The following is a 15416-nucleotide window of genomic DNA, read 5'->3' as shown; positions in this document are numbered from 1 at the left end:
GGGGGCCTTCCAAAATAGTCTGACTCCACAAAGTTATTAGAGTCATTCCCAAAATTCTGAGAAAAACAAAAGAAAATAGAACTTCCCTAAATTCTCACAGCATCCCCCACCATAGGGATCAGAAGGATAGGGTCGGGAGGTGATTAACCAATCTCCAATACACTAAGAGACTACAGCTTCTTTTTGTTCTGAAGTCCTTGCAAGTATTCTTGTTGTCCGAAGGCGTGCCCGTGATTTCTCATTTTTATCAAGTAATTCTCCAGTCTGTTAAACAACATATTCCCAATTACTCACGAATTAGGAGGAATATATACTTTATCATATTACTGTACATAAGAATGAACGAGGTAAGATTTTGACTTTTCCTATACACAACTTGCACAATGGGAGTAGCTCATATATCTTTTGTATCCATAATATTCTCTGCTGCAAGCACTACCACAGAGTTACCGGGAAGTTTGGAATCAACTAGCATAATACGCATAACTTCTCAGGGGGTCTTCTTGTCTGGTGTTCGTCCATGAGGTGTCCGACTGAAAAGAAGCAACACCCGCATCCTATTGCAATGGAACAAAAAAAGAACAAAGAAACGTGTTACGGAAGTATTTCAATTCATGATATACAAAGATCCAATACATTATCTATTAAGTTTCTCTTACGAAGAGCTTTGGCAATTCGGCACTCAATTAAGTCTTTTCCCAACTAACCTTTGCCACTTGCTAGAGTCAAATCATGTGATAGAGTGGATAGCAAGCAATGATTAACTACCAAAAGGTTTTGTTAATACAAATATAGTGAAAATGACAAATTCTAGGATTAAATGTGCGACTTTCCATACCAAAACGGGAATTTATGAGAAGTAATCATCAACTAAATCTTTATTTTAGAGAAGTGATGAGATGTATCCAACTGTTACTTAATGGCTGATCATCCCAAAAGGAAACTAACAGGTAAGCAAATGGATCCAACATCTTTTGCTGGATTTCTTTCCTGATGATCTTCCTACAACCCATCTATTGTCTCCAGCATTAGCTTGGCCGAGACATTCCCATTGATGATTATGTCAAGCTCTCTCTGCATTTGGATCTGGATCTCATTTTGGAGCAACTAGACACCTTTAGTGTAAATAATTCCAAGGGATTCCAAACAAACTATCATAGGTTTCCATGTGTAGTAAAACAGCTAGTTCTTGATTAATTTATCAAGCCAGCTTAATCTCAGTTGGTACCTTGATATGATCAGATGAACATCATAACCATAAATGTAGGTGTTCATATTGTTGGGCCATTTTACCATACCAACCAAAGCATGACCAAATTTTTGCACAAGTCTATTTTGGTGCTCCTTTTTCACATCCTAATAGTGTTTACCAAATAAACATGGGTGTTCTCAAATCTCAATCCCTGGAGTACCTCAAAAGCATTATGCAATCAATTTGTGATGCAAATGGAACATGGCAAATCCTAAAGTGAAAGATGCGAAAGATTTACACTCAGAAAAGAAGCTATTTCTGACTGATGGAGCCAATATTTCTGATAATACATTCTTCATGATCCTAAAATCTACAAGATGCCCATAAATTAGATGAAGGATTGTTTTTCAATCAGGAGAAGGCTCACAATTTACAGAATCTAAAGAAAATCCACTTCATCAGTCCATTTAACCATTGGCCTAGAGAACATTCATAGTACTGGCAAATTATTACACACTATGTCACTACCTCTCAATTTGCATTCCACTACACTCATCTTTGTGGATTCAATCTTCAACTACACTCACATTTACTAGCTAGGACACCAAACTTGAATAAATAAATAAATATAAAAATAGTTTCAAACAATTAAATGACAACAGCTATTTCTCAATTATGAAAGAATTAAATTCTGAAATATTAAAGGTATAGTTATAAACTAACATATAAAAGCAAAAAGGTTGTGAATGAAATGAATCTTACGATAAAGTATCGGCAGCATAAAATATTGGAAGCCTTCCTAATTCAGCTCCTCTCCATGTACTTCTGTTAGAATTCATAGCTTGGTCAGCTTCAGAGCTTGTGGCAGTCGCAACAAACTGGAAAATGAAATTAGTCAGCATTGCTGCAACCATACAAGGTACATAGAGCAACACACATGAAGTTTCTATTAGTTGATTTATTTTAAACTTGTATGTCCTTAATGTTTTACATGTTTCTCTTTATATTTGTATACTATTTACATTCAGGCAACAACAATAAAAACATAGCCTTATCCCAACTAAATGGGGTCAGCCAAATGGATCTTTGCTCTCCAATCAGCTCTAATCGAAGTCATACATGATACGAGGCCTGTCAAGATGCTTCCACTTGTATCCCCTTTGCTCTCTGAAATGGTTTCCATTCGTTTCTCATTCACTTCCATAATGTATCTTATTCGCTTCTCCTTCGTCTCTTTTAAAGAAATTTTTAGGACTCACTTTTGCTTTGTTTCTCATTTTTGGCTCCTTCTCTAGTAAGTACTTCAACTGTTTACTATCCATAAAATAGTGGCTAGAGTTCAAGATTACTTCAGTTTATTTAGACTTTAGAAAGATCAAAGTACTTCATTGGAGTCAAAAAAGGAATCTGGTATTTCAGTGATCTTAACACTGGTAGGAGTAATAGACAGCTTAGTTTGCTTGAGGAAGAGAGTCGAAGATTGGGAAGATATTATAATTGAACTTCTGTTATGGAAGATGATTTAGGTGGTTTGTTGTCTATATGGAGGGTCTAACACTTCTGATGCAAATCACATAGTCTTGATGGATTACTGTTCCATGTTGGTATACATTTTTTTTTTGGGTTATTTCCAAATGCCCCCCTGAAAATGGCCAAACTTACAGTTGCCCCCCTGAAATTTCACTAATTCCACATGCACCCTTGCTTTCCAAACTAAGTACCACTATAGTCCCTGCCGTTAGACAGAGACGTTATGTTATAACGGATCCCAGTTTTTGAACTTCGATGGACCATTCTGCCCCCGGATAGGATAAATGACCAAAATGACCTTACCTGAGAAAGAAAAAAAAAAAAACAAAAACAAAAAAAAACCTGCAACTCATCTTCCCCAAATCATTTAGGGTTTGAGGAAGATGAGTTTTTGAATCGTTTCAGGTTTTGGCCATACTTTCGGCCACTTTAGTGTATTCAGTGGTCTATGGGTATCGTTTCTGAACAGCAATCGGGCTGCCCAGCGATTACTTCCCCTTCATGGTGAATTGCTAGGTAGTGTTGTTGGGCTGCAACTTGGTGTGGCATGTTGGGGTCCTTCTGTTACATTTGAAAGGTGGGTGTAATGGAATTGGGGCTTGGGTCTTCAATTCTGTATTGAATGATGCCATCCTCCTGCTGTTCTTGAACTTCTACGTGAAGATGCATCTCAGGAAGAGAAAAGTAGTTGCAGTAGAAGATGACCCTTTAACGACCCATACATGTTTTGCTGCCTCTGGCTTGGAAGCAAGAAGAGAGATTGACAAGATTGAAGAGAAGAAGGATCTGTGATTTTTTTGTCTTTTCGTTAATCATCTTCTTAAGAAATTTTTGTGTAATGAGTCTGTATTGTAACTGTAATTCCATCCATCCATGGATTTGGGGGAGAACTCATATCAATTTCCCCCAGTATTTTTGTATAGAATCTGTTAACCTGACATACAAAATGTTGATAGTGATTGTAAACTCTCTACCTTCTTTCATTAATCTTCAAGAGAAAGGGTTTCAAAACAGGAGAAGAAATCTAATAGCCATGAAATGTTATTGGAATCCTCCACTGATTTGTTTTCTCAATCTAACCCATTTACGATTTGCAAAGGATCTGGGGACGATGGTTTTTTGAATGATTTTAGGGTTTTTTTCGATTTTCATTCCAAACCCTAAACTGATTCAAAAACTCATCTTCCCCGAACCCTAAACGATTTGGGGAAGATGAGTTGCAGGTTTTTTTTTTCTTCCAGGTATGGTCATTTTGGTCATTTTACCCTATCAAGGGGTAGAATGGTCCATCGATGTTCAAAAACTGGGATCCGTTATGTTATAACGTCTCTGTCTAATGGCAGGGACTATAGTGGTGCTTAATTTGGAAAGCAGGGGTGCACGTAGAATTAGTGAAAGTTCAGGGGGGCAACTGTAAGTTTGGCCACTTTCAGGGGGGCATTTGGAAATAACCCTCTTTTTTTTGGATGGCATATCATTTCTCATTTGATTGGTTAACCGAGTTAACTTTAGTGTCAACTGATCAGAAAATCAAGAATCGACTAGCTCTGAAACTGCATATATGTCAAATCTAATTCCAAATCTTTATGATTTGAATTGTATACACTCCAAAATGGAAAAGGAAAGGAAAGAGAGGCATAAAGTTATATGATACAATAACATTCTCATTTCAAATATAGCGCCCTTGTTTTGTTTTGCATCCAAGCACGTTTGAAAACATCTAGAGTACCAATAGAATAATGCATTTTCAGTGCGACTTTCTTGTCAGTCAGTTTATTTTCTAGCTGGTATGTCAAAAAAAAAAAATATGTCCTAGTAGCAGAGTAGGTGGAATTACAAAAATAATTAATACCGGTCCAAGAACTCCACCAATTGGAAACTTTTGGGTATTACTAAAACTATATGGACAGGAGGTCAATAAGAAAAGTGAATCTTCACATATTGTGCAAGCGCAAAGATAAACCAGTCTACTCATTTATTTTTGCATTCTCTTCTCTCTTCATATCAATTTCTAGTTCTGATTCTGTTCTTAGCATAAAAATCCTTTTTTATTTATTCTGGTTTATTGAATTCCTACTCCAAGTCTCCAACAAGGAATTTTCTGAAGCTTCAAATCTAACCATTGGATTGCAATTCTGCTTCCGTAGTTCACAATTGATTTCTGTTCTGAACCTTCTTACGGTTTCAAGATTCAAACTTGAAACTGATTTCCTATTTTCCTACTACAAATCTTATCTCAGTTCAATCGATTTTCAAGTTCTGTTTTCTAAGATCTCAGACTTCTAACTATTATCAGGCTTCTTATTTGGTACCACAATCAATCTCTAATTGGGTTTATCTGAACCTTTCATCAATTCTCAGATTTGGGAATTCCTTCCTCAAGTAGGAATTTTTAGATCCTAAAAATTTGATCATGGATCAAAGCCCGATTTCTGATTTTATACTCTCCCATGAAATTAGAGCCTTTGAACAGAATGTTGGCAGAATCTGATCCCTTGATCCTCTGATATTGAAATTCTTTGGAAATTTGGCTTTATTCTTATGTATGGTCCTGTACTTATCTCCCATTGGATCTAACTGGTTCGAGATTAGCATTGCATTACATTCAGAATGAAGTTTTTGCAGCTAATCAACTGTCTAAGGCCTCAGTATCATACCTCAATGCTAATTTATCCCCAGTACCCCTGTTGGAGACAGCAACACTTGAGTACACACGTGGAATATGTCAGAAATCCTCCATATCTTCTTTTATTTTTATTTTTTAGTAGGGCAAGTGCAACAATTTTGACATGCACCGAACATAAATATGGATTGGTAGTAATCCACAGTTTTAACCTACATTAGGTTTGTAGTATGCTATTGTGTTTGGAGTTCTTAATGTCATAATGCATGATCATAAGGGCACATTCTTTTTGCTATATATTTTCAATATTAAAATGGATAAAGGACTCTGTCCGGGAGTGTGACTCCTGCGCCCAGATGCAGCATGGGGCGAAATAACTGCCCCACCCCCCATGAAAGGCGGAACTTCCACCCCTGTTGATGCTTGCACATGCACTCCCATTGGCCCCCACACTGGCGCAGGGGACATACTCCCAGACAGAGAACGCATCCGCTTTTTAAAATGATGACTTGCTTGCTGCATGAAAATTGTTTATGATTTTCAGTAGATATCTCCTGGTGGCTGACACTTCAAAAGTCAAGCATGGCTTTGTTGTTTTGAACAATAAACATGAGATTATCATACCCCTTCAAAAAAGGCCCCCCTCCCCCCCTTGGGGTTTTCTTTTTGTTGAGTGGGGGGGGGGGTGTTCCATAACTTCTATGGTAATCAATGTGTTACTCAAAATGAACATAAGGTACTTGCAATAATATAGACCATGAAGCTGCTTTCATATATTATGGTAACCACTTTCCAGACATGAATATCCAAATCATCATTAAGAACATAACTGAACTACGTGACTGAAAAGTCCTTTCAACTTTTTTCTATTTAGAATATGGGCACACAAAAAAATGCAGTCAAAGCAGAATAACAGAGAGGGAGAGGGGAACTAATGAAACTCTAGGATGAGAAAAATCAAAGAATTCTGGGAATTACCAGTGGAAAGAGGATAGCCATGACGCCGTAACTCACAAGAGGAGAAAAGAAGAAAATTGCCAAAATACAAGGGCCTCCTAGAAAAAAATAAATGAATCAATAAATATAGTTACCACAAATTAACATCTTAACATCCAAAAAGGACAACAATTGAGTAAAGAAACGATCACAGATAAATAGCATAATAAAGTGTTCACTTTGACAATTTTTAAAAGAAGAAAGAAAGAGAAAATGAGATCAACAAATATTAGAAGTATATTTACTTCTTCAAGCAATTGTGCATACAATTTTTGCATGTAATTTAGCATTCACTGCAGCCCATTGCACAACATTAATTCCGGGTGGAAGATATTTTTAAATAATGTTGGAAGCTTTATACTTCACTGATCAATATCATTACCAAAACCTGCGAAGAAGGCCCAGTTTGATTCAAAGAAGTCAAGCCGTTTGTCTAGACCCACCTCAGCAAGATTCCATTTGTACCTAATAAGTTGAGAAATGCAGTGAGTCTTTGTCAAGATAATAATAAATGCTACTCATGAACTGCATAAATAAATTCTGTACGTACTCAAAACTGTAGTAGGAATACATCCAAGAAAGAAGTATGAAATTGAGCACCTTCCCAATGTAGGGTATAAACCCAACAGTAAAAACCTGCATTGTAAATCCCCAAAAACTTTCAAATCTATCAATTACATAATAAACAAATCACCAATAAAGAATAATTCATTGCACACGTAAAACATTCCTACTGAATAAAGTGACCCTAAAAAATAAACAAATGAAGCATGCCCACCACCAACAAAAAAAATGCACCTCAAGGAAGAAGAAGTTCAACAGGACGAGTGAATAAATCTGTTCCCCGATTCCAATTATCACCCTGTTTAGACATAACAGAACATAAACAATCACTTTACTAATACAATTCTACATTTAATGGAAATGGTTGTATGTGACGAAGCAGTAACAGCATTGTCCTGGAAAAGTTAATTAGTTTGAAGATTGTACCCCCCAAGGCCAGGAGGCTTTTCCATATGAGCAGAAGTTTGTGAGTTTACTGACTCCTTCTGGATTGATGATTCCACCACAGCTGATCCATCTTTACCCATTGCAACAAAAGCATACTTAGCAATGTCATTGTACCTAGATTACAACCCTTGATTAGAAAAGCATCGAGATAAAGTAGAGCATAGTCTCAACAAAGTAGCAGGTAGTATCTCAATTCCATCTTAGGCTAAAATAATTTGAGAATGACAAGAAAGGGGGAAAAACATTCAAATAAAGGGAGCTTCTAAACATCACTATACCTAATGATGTTTAAAACTACCTTATACTTCACAACATGCTGGGTGGGTCCATGTTATGTGCCTAATGGGGCCCACTCTAGTGTGTGGGCGCTAGATTGGGCCAACCAAGTATGGGATAGATTAAAGGGCTTGATTTAACGTGTTCCATTAGCTTTGGAGCTTTTGGCATATCGGCCAAGTACCTAACATTTGGTATCAGAGCTAGGCACCATGTCACGGGTTCGAGTCACGGAAAGGGCTACCTAGGAGAGGGCTACCTAGAGTAGAGTGAAAGTCATCAAGAAAGGGCTACCTGCCGCTAGGCACAAACCCTGGAGCAGAGTGGAGCTGCTTAGAAAGGGCTACCTACCGCCAGAGTGAAAGCTGCCTAGAGTGAGAGCCGCCGAGGATGACGGATGCGGAAGCATGGTGGTCTGTTATGTGCCTAATGGGGCCCACTCAAGTGTATGGACGTTAAATTGGGCTAGCTAGTATGGGATAGGTTAAAGGGCTTGATTTAATGCGTTCCATCAGCTTCGGAGCTTTTGGTGTATCGGTCAAGTACCTAACAGTCCATGTGATATGGGACCCCACACTAGTCTTGTCGAATTTCAACCTGAATCAAGCATAAAAAATGGTTAAAAAGCGAGTTCAAAGTTCCATTAAATTATAAGAATTTCATTTTACTGTAATTGAATGTAGTGGCTTTTGTAAAGTAATGTAACTTTGAACTCACTTTTAATGCACTTTTTCATCCTGTTTCGGGCTGGAATTCACCAGTAAGACAGTTATGAGGTCCTCTATCATGTAAAACCATTCATGTGCCATGAGGCAGGGTGTGAAGTATAGTGGTAGTGTTAAATGTCGCCATAGATTTCTCCCAAAACTAAACGAGGAAAGTCTAGGAACAAAAAAAGAGAGACATGGAAAAAATCTGTTCAGAATACCAAAATATTTTGCACCAACAAGTAGATTACCCTCGAAACTCCAGCACAAATAGCTGCCATATAACCATCTTTTAGATAATATGGTCAAAAAGGTGTTTTAGATCTAATTTTACTTATCTTTTGAGATTCAGTAGTTTATCTTGGTTAACTGAGTTACTGGTTGTATTAACTCAGATGAATATTACATAAACATGTTACATTGAAAAGCATGAGCAAGCCATTGCCTACCAAGAGAGTAATTGGAGCAGTAACAGCACACTTAAAGTAGAGGGCCTTTAAAGTATCTTGTTCTCTATTAAAAGAAGAATTATATATGACCAACTAAATCAGGGAAAAGAACACCAGTTTAATTTTCTTTCTTCTTTTTTTCCCCCTTATTTATTTATTTTGGGGGTGGGGGGAGAGGGGGGGTTCTTTCCTCTTTCCTCTTGAGTAAAGAAAATGTATTCCAGCATGGCATAACACATAGGATACTAAACCCAAATTCCCACTGATCTGATTTATGTTTTATTAGTTATTGATTTTCTCTTAAAACACCAAAATCAGCCCTGTTTCATGTTTATTGATTTTCCTTAATCATGTCCGATTCTATCCTTATTTAGCATATCATTTTCTTATTACTTTTCAATTCTACATTCTGTTAATTCCAATTCTTAACATCTGATTTATTTTCTTAAACTTTCTAAATCATTTTAAAAAATTTAGTTATCTTCAAAGTTTCATATCTGTCCCCTAACTCTTTAGTTGATTCCAACAAGCTATTTTGCACTAGTTCTCTAAGTTACCGTGATACTTGTATCCATTCCATTATTATAATTAAAGGTTGTCAATGCAAATGATTTTTAGGTTTTAATTTCTTATTATAAGCTTAAAAACCCTTTTTTTTTGTGAAGGGGTATTTATTCAGAGGGAAATAAGAAGATGAGGCATTAGCACAAACTGGCAAACCAACATACCTTTGTGTCACGTAATGTAGCACTTTAGCCCTCACTTACATGGAAATCTTAGGCATGTGATTCGTTTTGGTTGTCTGACTACAACACATTCTTTCTTGTTTATCCTTGAAATTAATTGAGCTTCCTACTGCATTGAAAACCTTACTAAAACATAAGCACAAAAATTAATCCTTTATTAGGACCCTATTTTACCTTACACCGACCATGGATGAAATAGTTATGCATAAAAATTGAAACAAATGAGCTTTCCTCAACATCGTATCATGTTAATCATCACATCAAATAATAGGTTTGGATTAAACTAGGAGGAACTGTTAAAGCCTGCGAGCATATTTCCAGAACCTGATTCTCCATATAACGAAAAGGTGAAATAAGCAGAAAGTAATATGGTCATAGCAGATACAATTTAGTCATAACCCACACTTTAGATGCAAGACATGAGGAGGTTCATGCTACAGACTAGTTTTAATAAAATAGCAATATGTCACAAACCAAAATCCCCAATAGCAAAATATTATATTCACAAGGAGAAATACTACTTATACACAAGAAACTTTATAAAGCTCTTAAGCATAAAAATGGTAGATTATAAGGAACAGATCAATACCAGAGAATGCTTAGTACAAAGCTGAAAACATACAGTGGATAAAACCAAAATATCTGCAAGGGAAACACCAAAACAAAATACTCAGAGCCAACTGGATTATTTATGACAATAAATATGAATGGAATCCACAAAGAAATAAAGACTAGTAATGCAGCACAAACAAGACTTTAAGCAAATGATTCCAGAACAAGTTATAAGAAGATAATAAGAAGACAGTTCCAGAGAAAATAACTAGGAGCAAAGACAAAATAAAAATAACAGCGGAATAAGAGATATCAAATATCAACATCAGGAAAGAGGCCAATGATATAACTTAGGCTCACTGGACGCTACTTTTAGCCAAAACATATGATAAATCATAAGTTGACTTTAGCATCTATAATGGGATGAGATGTTCAATCTGGTAGCAAAGGCTTGTAGATTCAACAATGAATCTCCACATAGCACCAATGAGGTTGGAGGACCAATAATGGAAATAAAAGAACTCGAGAACCATAGAAATGAATCTAAAATATGTATAAAATATTATAGAGAATACTTCCCTCTGAAGTCTTAATGTCATAACTGCTAGGTGGGTACAGCAGTACTCAACGGTAAAAATATTAGAAAATGCATAATCATCATTTATTGTACCAATCTCCAGACAGGATATAGGAGTTAACCAATAAGACACATAAAGACACAACACAATAATACATGTCCATGTCTGGGGTAAACATGTAAAAGACATCTATAAGGAAATCAATTGCAAAAGAAAAAGCCTAATTACATAGATAATCTGCATACTCACATAGAAAAGCTGAATAAGTCCTGAGCGTAAGAAGGAATAAAGTTTTACACCACCAGCAAAGGAACATTGATCGTCTGAACCAAAATTTGGGCATCGATTTGGTAATATCCATTCTAGAGTTGGAATGACAACTGAATTTATAACAAACATGCTGCAACAGTGAAAAGACTCATAAATTTTAAAAATAAGTCAACTATAGATGTGTCCAAGCTGAAATCAGATACTTTGACATGCAAGAAATTCTACACATCAATCGAATACTGGTCCAAGAATATAAAACAAGCTTTTCACTAGGGGGCATTGGGAAATAAAAAAAATAAAAAATTTGAATAAAAGCAAAACTGAAACTATAGAAAAGGTAAATAGAAGTAAAGTAGTCAAGTGGGCTGTTCAGCTCATTTACATTGTGCAAGTTAAAAAAGACAAAATGGATCCATAGAGGAAATACAACGAAAAGTTTAAGCAAAATCTGCTGGACGCCCCAGCTGTTGACCACTGGAATTTGAACTACAATTTTAAGACTCAGAACCCAATTTTGAACCACCTGGATGAGCCATAGTTATTCCAACTACTATAAAAATTGGATATTGAGGACTCTTGTCAAATTATTTTGGGTAAAGTATTATGCCAAGCAAACAACGTAACACATTTCCCATCCTTACCCTAGGCTTGAATTGGCAGTCAAAGTTGCAGGGAAGTGGTCCAAAGAGAATGCTCTAAAATTCTTTGCACCCAACTGTGAAGATTATTTGAGTCAACTTAGAATTGGTTAAACTGTGCTGGAATAATTTGTAGGACCTTTCAAACCAAGTGCACTGAAAATGCATTCCCAAAATCTAGTCCTAATAATGGAATGCAGATCTTCTTCAGACAGAAAGAATTCAAGCCAGTAATAAAGAATATTCTGAAGGGAATTACACTGTAAAACACAAACTTGTGACAATTTCAACCCGTAACAAGGAGAAAAGAGTAAAAGAAAACCGCTGGAACTGAAAAGATGCAAAATTGAAAAACCAACAGAGAGAGCGAGAAGATTACCTTCCTAAGAAAATCAAGCCATTCAAAAGAAAACACTGCCCGATTCGGATCAAGAGCATCCTCGACCTGTGACAAGAAAAGTTCGACCACAATTGTTAATATAAAAAAAAAAAAAAAAGAATTAGAATTAGAAAGTAGAGGTAAAAGGGAGAACCTGAGACAGAGGAAGACGACCCTGTGAAGACAACATGCCTCCCTGAAACCATCAATCCACAGTAAAACGGCTTGCTTGACCTGTGGTCTCAGAGAATCCATCTTTAGTGCCATAATTTTTACAAGGGAGGGAGGGAGGATGTCCGTTCCGTCTGGTTTATGATTGCTGTTGGATTAAGGAATCTGAGTATCTGAACAGAAGAGAGCGGGTTTTTTGAGTAAAATATTCAGAGGGCCAAGGATATGCTATCGCAACGCGCTCGCTTGTTTAGACGCGCCTTCTTAGTTTCATAGTGCTTCCCGCCTTCAATAAGGAGGGAGCTTATAAGCTTATTACGTGTAGAATTCGGTTGCTGGAATTTAATATCTCCACCCATGGAAGTTTCTATGGCATCATCACCTAATATATTAAATGGAAGGATGATTTGGTAAAATCCAACCACTGGATAGGAACAACATGGTCCATTGGATAGGAAGAACATGGTCTAGACTGGTGTTGAGTTAATTTCATAGCAAAACTCCATCATTTACCTTGTAGTAACATTTTTCCTTATATGTTTCAACCATTCATTTGTTTTTTATCTAAAAGTAATGAATTTTTAAACCTTTATATATACTACCATATGCTCCAGTTCTGATTGTGATGTAGAAGACTTTTGAAGAATTTTTTGATCAGCTGGACCGGTGGAAATCCTCCCGATCAGACCAAAAATATTGACTTTCAGTAATTGATGAGTGCAACTTTTGATTCAGGTGGAGTTACGGGAGTCATAATACCCATATCCAAATGGCAGTCAGTGGTCTACAACATTTTGATGGCTCTAATGGCGAGTCATGGGACCACCAAAATTGGGGGGCAAATTCGCACGTTTAAGGGGTGTACCGGACCTCCGAAGTTTTGTGCACGATTTAAAGATATTAGTTTCCTATTTTATTTCATTTTTCTTCTTCGTTGCAAGATGACCTTATATAAAAGTCATTTTAGACTAATGAAAGGGCATCTTGAAGTTTATGAACAAAATTCATTTTATTTGCTCTTCTTCCTCGTTGGAATTAGGGGTTTCTTAATCTAATAGATTCGAGAGTTCGTTAGCGCTAAAACAAAATCCAGCCCCATACTTCTGACTGCTTCATATTGAGTTAGAATTTTACAAGTTGTGAAGGTATTATGGCTAATTCAGATCATATAACATCCAATGTTCAGATAAATCACTAGACCAATTCCAATTCTGATTGATGTTCATGCCATAGTTGTTACTAGTTTTTCTTTATCTTTTATTTTTGCTAATGAGGAAACCCTTGAACCTGCTCGGGTTTAGGGTTCAGGCCCAAGGGAAAACCCCGATTACACAAACCCTCCCTCCACCCCGTGTGACAATTCATTCGTGGGGACTTAACCTGGGACCTTGTGATCGAAACACATCGTCCTAAACCAGCCAAAAAAACCCACGGGGTTCCAGAGTAGTTACTAGTTAGTAAGTTCAATTATTCAAAAATAATTGAGCAAATAATTAATCCAACCCCAAATCGTTATTGGAAAACTAGGTTTTGACTCTGGCGAGTCATCCGAATAAAGTCAAAAAATATCAAAACCTTGTCAAGAGTCATAGGGACTCAACCACTAGAAAAATGATTGGACTTGGTTCGAGTTTGTTTGAATCACAAGTAACACAGTATTTAAACCCTATTCACATGAAGCTCGTTGAGTTCGATCACTTCTCCTCTTCCCTTGCCTTTGTGTCCTTGTTCTAGAACTTCCCCGTTGGAATTAGAGTTATAAAGGGTTTGTGAGTTTGCAATGCAAACAAGTCAATTTCGGTGCGAACAAGGTTTGATATTGTTATAGAGGTTTCTAGGCACATATGATAGGTGTTTTAAGCATTACACAGTGTATTATATGTTTGCACAGTGTCTGGAAGAAGGTAGACGCAACGGGTGAAGGGTGAAGGCCCCATACAGTAAACATGTTGATTTTATAGGTTCTCGTAGTGGTAGCATGTTTGGAGATAATTTTGGAGGGTTTAATGGCTGGGCAGAGTGGTCTACATAAAAAATGTATTTTGTTATGTCTTAGTTCCAACACAACTTGTTTTGCATTGTTTCTTTTTTTTTTTTTTGGTTGGAGTTTTGCATTGTTTCAATGTAAAATGAGAAAATTACAGTGATTTTTCGTATCGTCGCGCGAAAACAGAGCAAATTGAGAGAGGGTTGAATGAGTTTGAATGAATTTGGGGAACATTCAGGAAGTTTTAATTGAGAATGAATTTGGGGTTTATTGAGAATGCATTTGTGGAGTTAAGGTCCTCCCTGTCATGAGCGTTGTGGCGAAATCTGTGTCAAAAATACTTTAAAATGAGTATTTAATGGCTCAGATACCTTTTCAGGAATTCTTGTTAGCTGAGTTACTATGAAACAGGATGCATTGAAACATTAATCGGACGGTTGTGAAGCAGCTACGCCATCATATTCGAAATCGGCGGCTATGAGTAAAAGCGGGCATATGGTGCGATTTGGTGACGGGGAAGATTCCTCACGAGCATCCTAAGTGGGCCGTATTGATTTCAGTATAATGTACGCGATCGGGCGCAGTTCCAGCTTAGCAATGCGGATTGTATTTTGATGCGCAGATTCTATTCTATTGGTCCAAAGCTCACTCGAGCTAAGGTGTTTAATGGCAGTACAAGAACGTCTATAAAGATTCCAAATGGCTTGTTCATATTCAACACACAAATAGGTGACGAGATTTTGTTGATCGGAAGTCCTATAATTCACGAAATTGAACCACGATCCAACGCTCAAATTCGGGCCGATCAATCTCATGACATTTTTTTTTTTTTTTTTTTAAATGTTCAAGGAAACCAGATATACAAGTTAACGATCGTCACAATCTATAATACAAACATTCCTAGCCATATTTTTCGCAAAGGAAATACATAAGGCGCTGTCAGATTTAACAAAATTCACTCCTTGAGTGTTATCAGCTATATGGAGAAAGTCTTTAAAAAGATGCCATGGCCATAAGCATTTGGTAGGAGATGAAAGAGTTTTCGAGATGAATTGATTATCACTCCAGACTTCTTTAATCTTCAACCCAATGCCGGCTGCATGATCTACACCCTGTCGTATCGCAAAAAGGAGGGATGAAACCTCATCTCGTGAAGGAACAGTCCCTGTATCAAAAAACTTAATCTTGCCATTTGTCAAAAAGAAATATGACCAAAATGACATTTTGAAACCTCATGTTGTCGCTCGTTACACTTCCTAACGTTTGGAAACTTTCTAAAAAATGACCAAAATACCCCCAATTTGCATGGTT

General features: G+C 36.8%; 1 protein-coding gene across 2 annotated transcripts; it reads right to left on the bottom strand.

Moving 5' to 3' along the window:
• Positions 1 to 212: 212 nt before the first annotated feature.
• LOC122653881 (protein EI24 homolog) lies at positions 213 to 12246 on the bottom strand. 2 transcript variants are annotated; one of them, XR_006331859.1, is made up of 11 exons: positions 12102 to 12246; positions 11948 to 12013; positions 10910 to 11060; positions 10120 to 10172; positions 7332 to 7466; positions 7140 to 7203; positions 6892 to 6977; positions 6708 to 6806; positions 6324 to 6400; positions 1955 to 2070; positions 213 to 557 (listed from the first exon to the last, which is right to left on the bottom strand). XR_006331859.1 is itself a non-coding variant. In XM_043847839.1 (11 exons), the coding sequence occupies exons 1-11, from the start codon at positions 12212 to 12214 to the stop codon at positions 491 to 493; spliced, it is 1011 nt and encodes a 336-aa protein (XP_043703774.1). In that variant the 5' UTR covers positions 12215 to 12246; the 3' UTR covers positions 214 to 490. The 2 variants fall into 2 exon arrangements, 1 of the variants encoding a protein (XP_043703774.1); XM_043847839.1 differs by having other exon boundaries at positions 214 to 557; positions 6724 to 6806.
• Between the last annotated feature and the right edge of the window lie 3170 nt (positions 12247 to 15416).

The sequence above is a fragment of the Telopea speciosissima genome, chromosome 3, assembly GCF_018873765.1.
Source record: "Telopea speciosissima isolate NSW1024214 ecotype Mountain lineage chromosome 3, Tspe_v1, whole genome shotgun sequence".
NCBI classification, from domain to species: domain Eukaryota; kingdom Viridiplantae; phylum Streptophyta; class Magnoliopsida; order Proteales; family Proteaceae; genus Telopea; species Telopea speciosissima.
The sequence above is the reverse complement of the archived record's forward strand: the minus strand, read 5'-3'. Positions and strand labels throughout refer to the sequence as shown.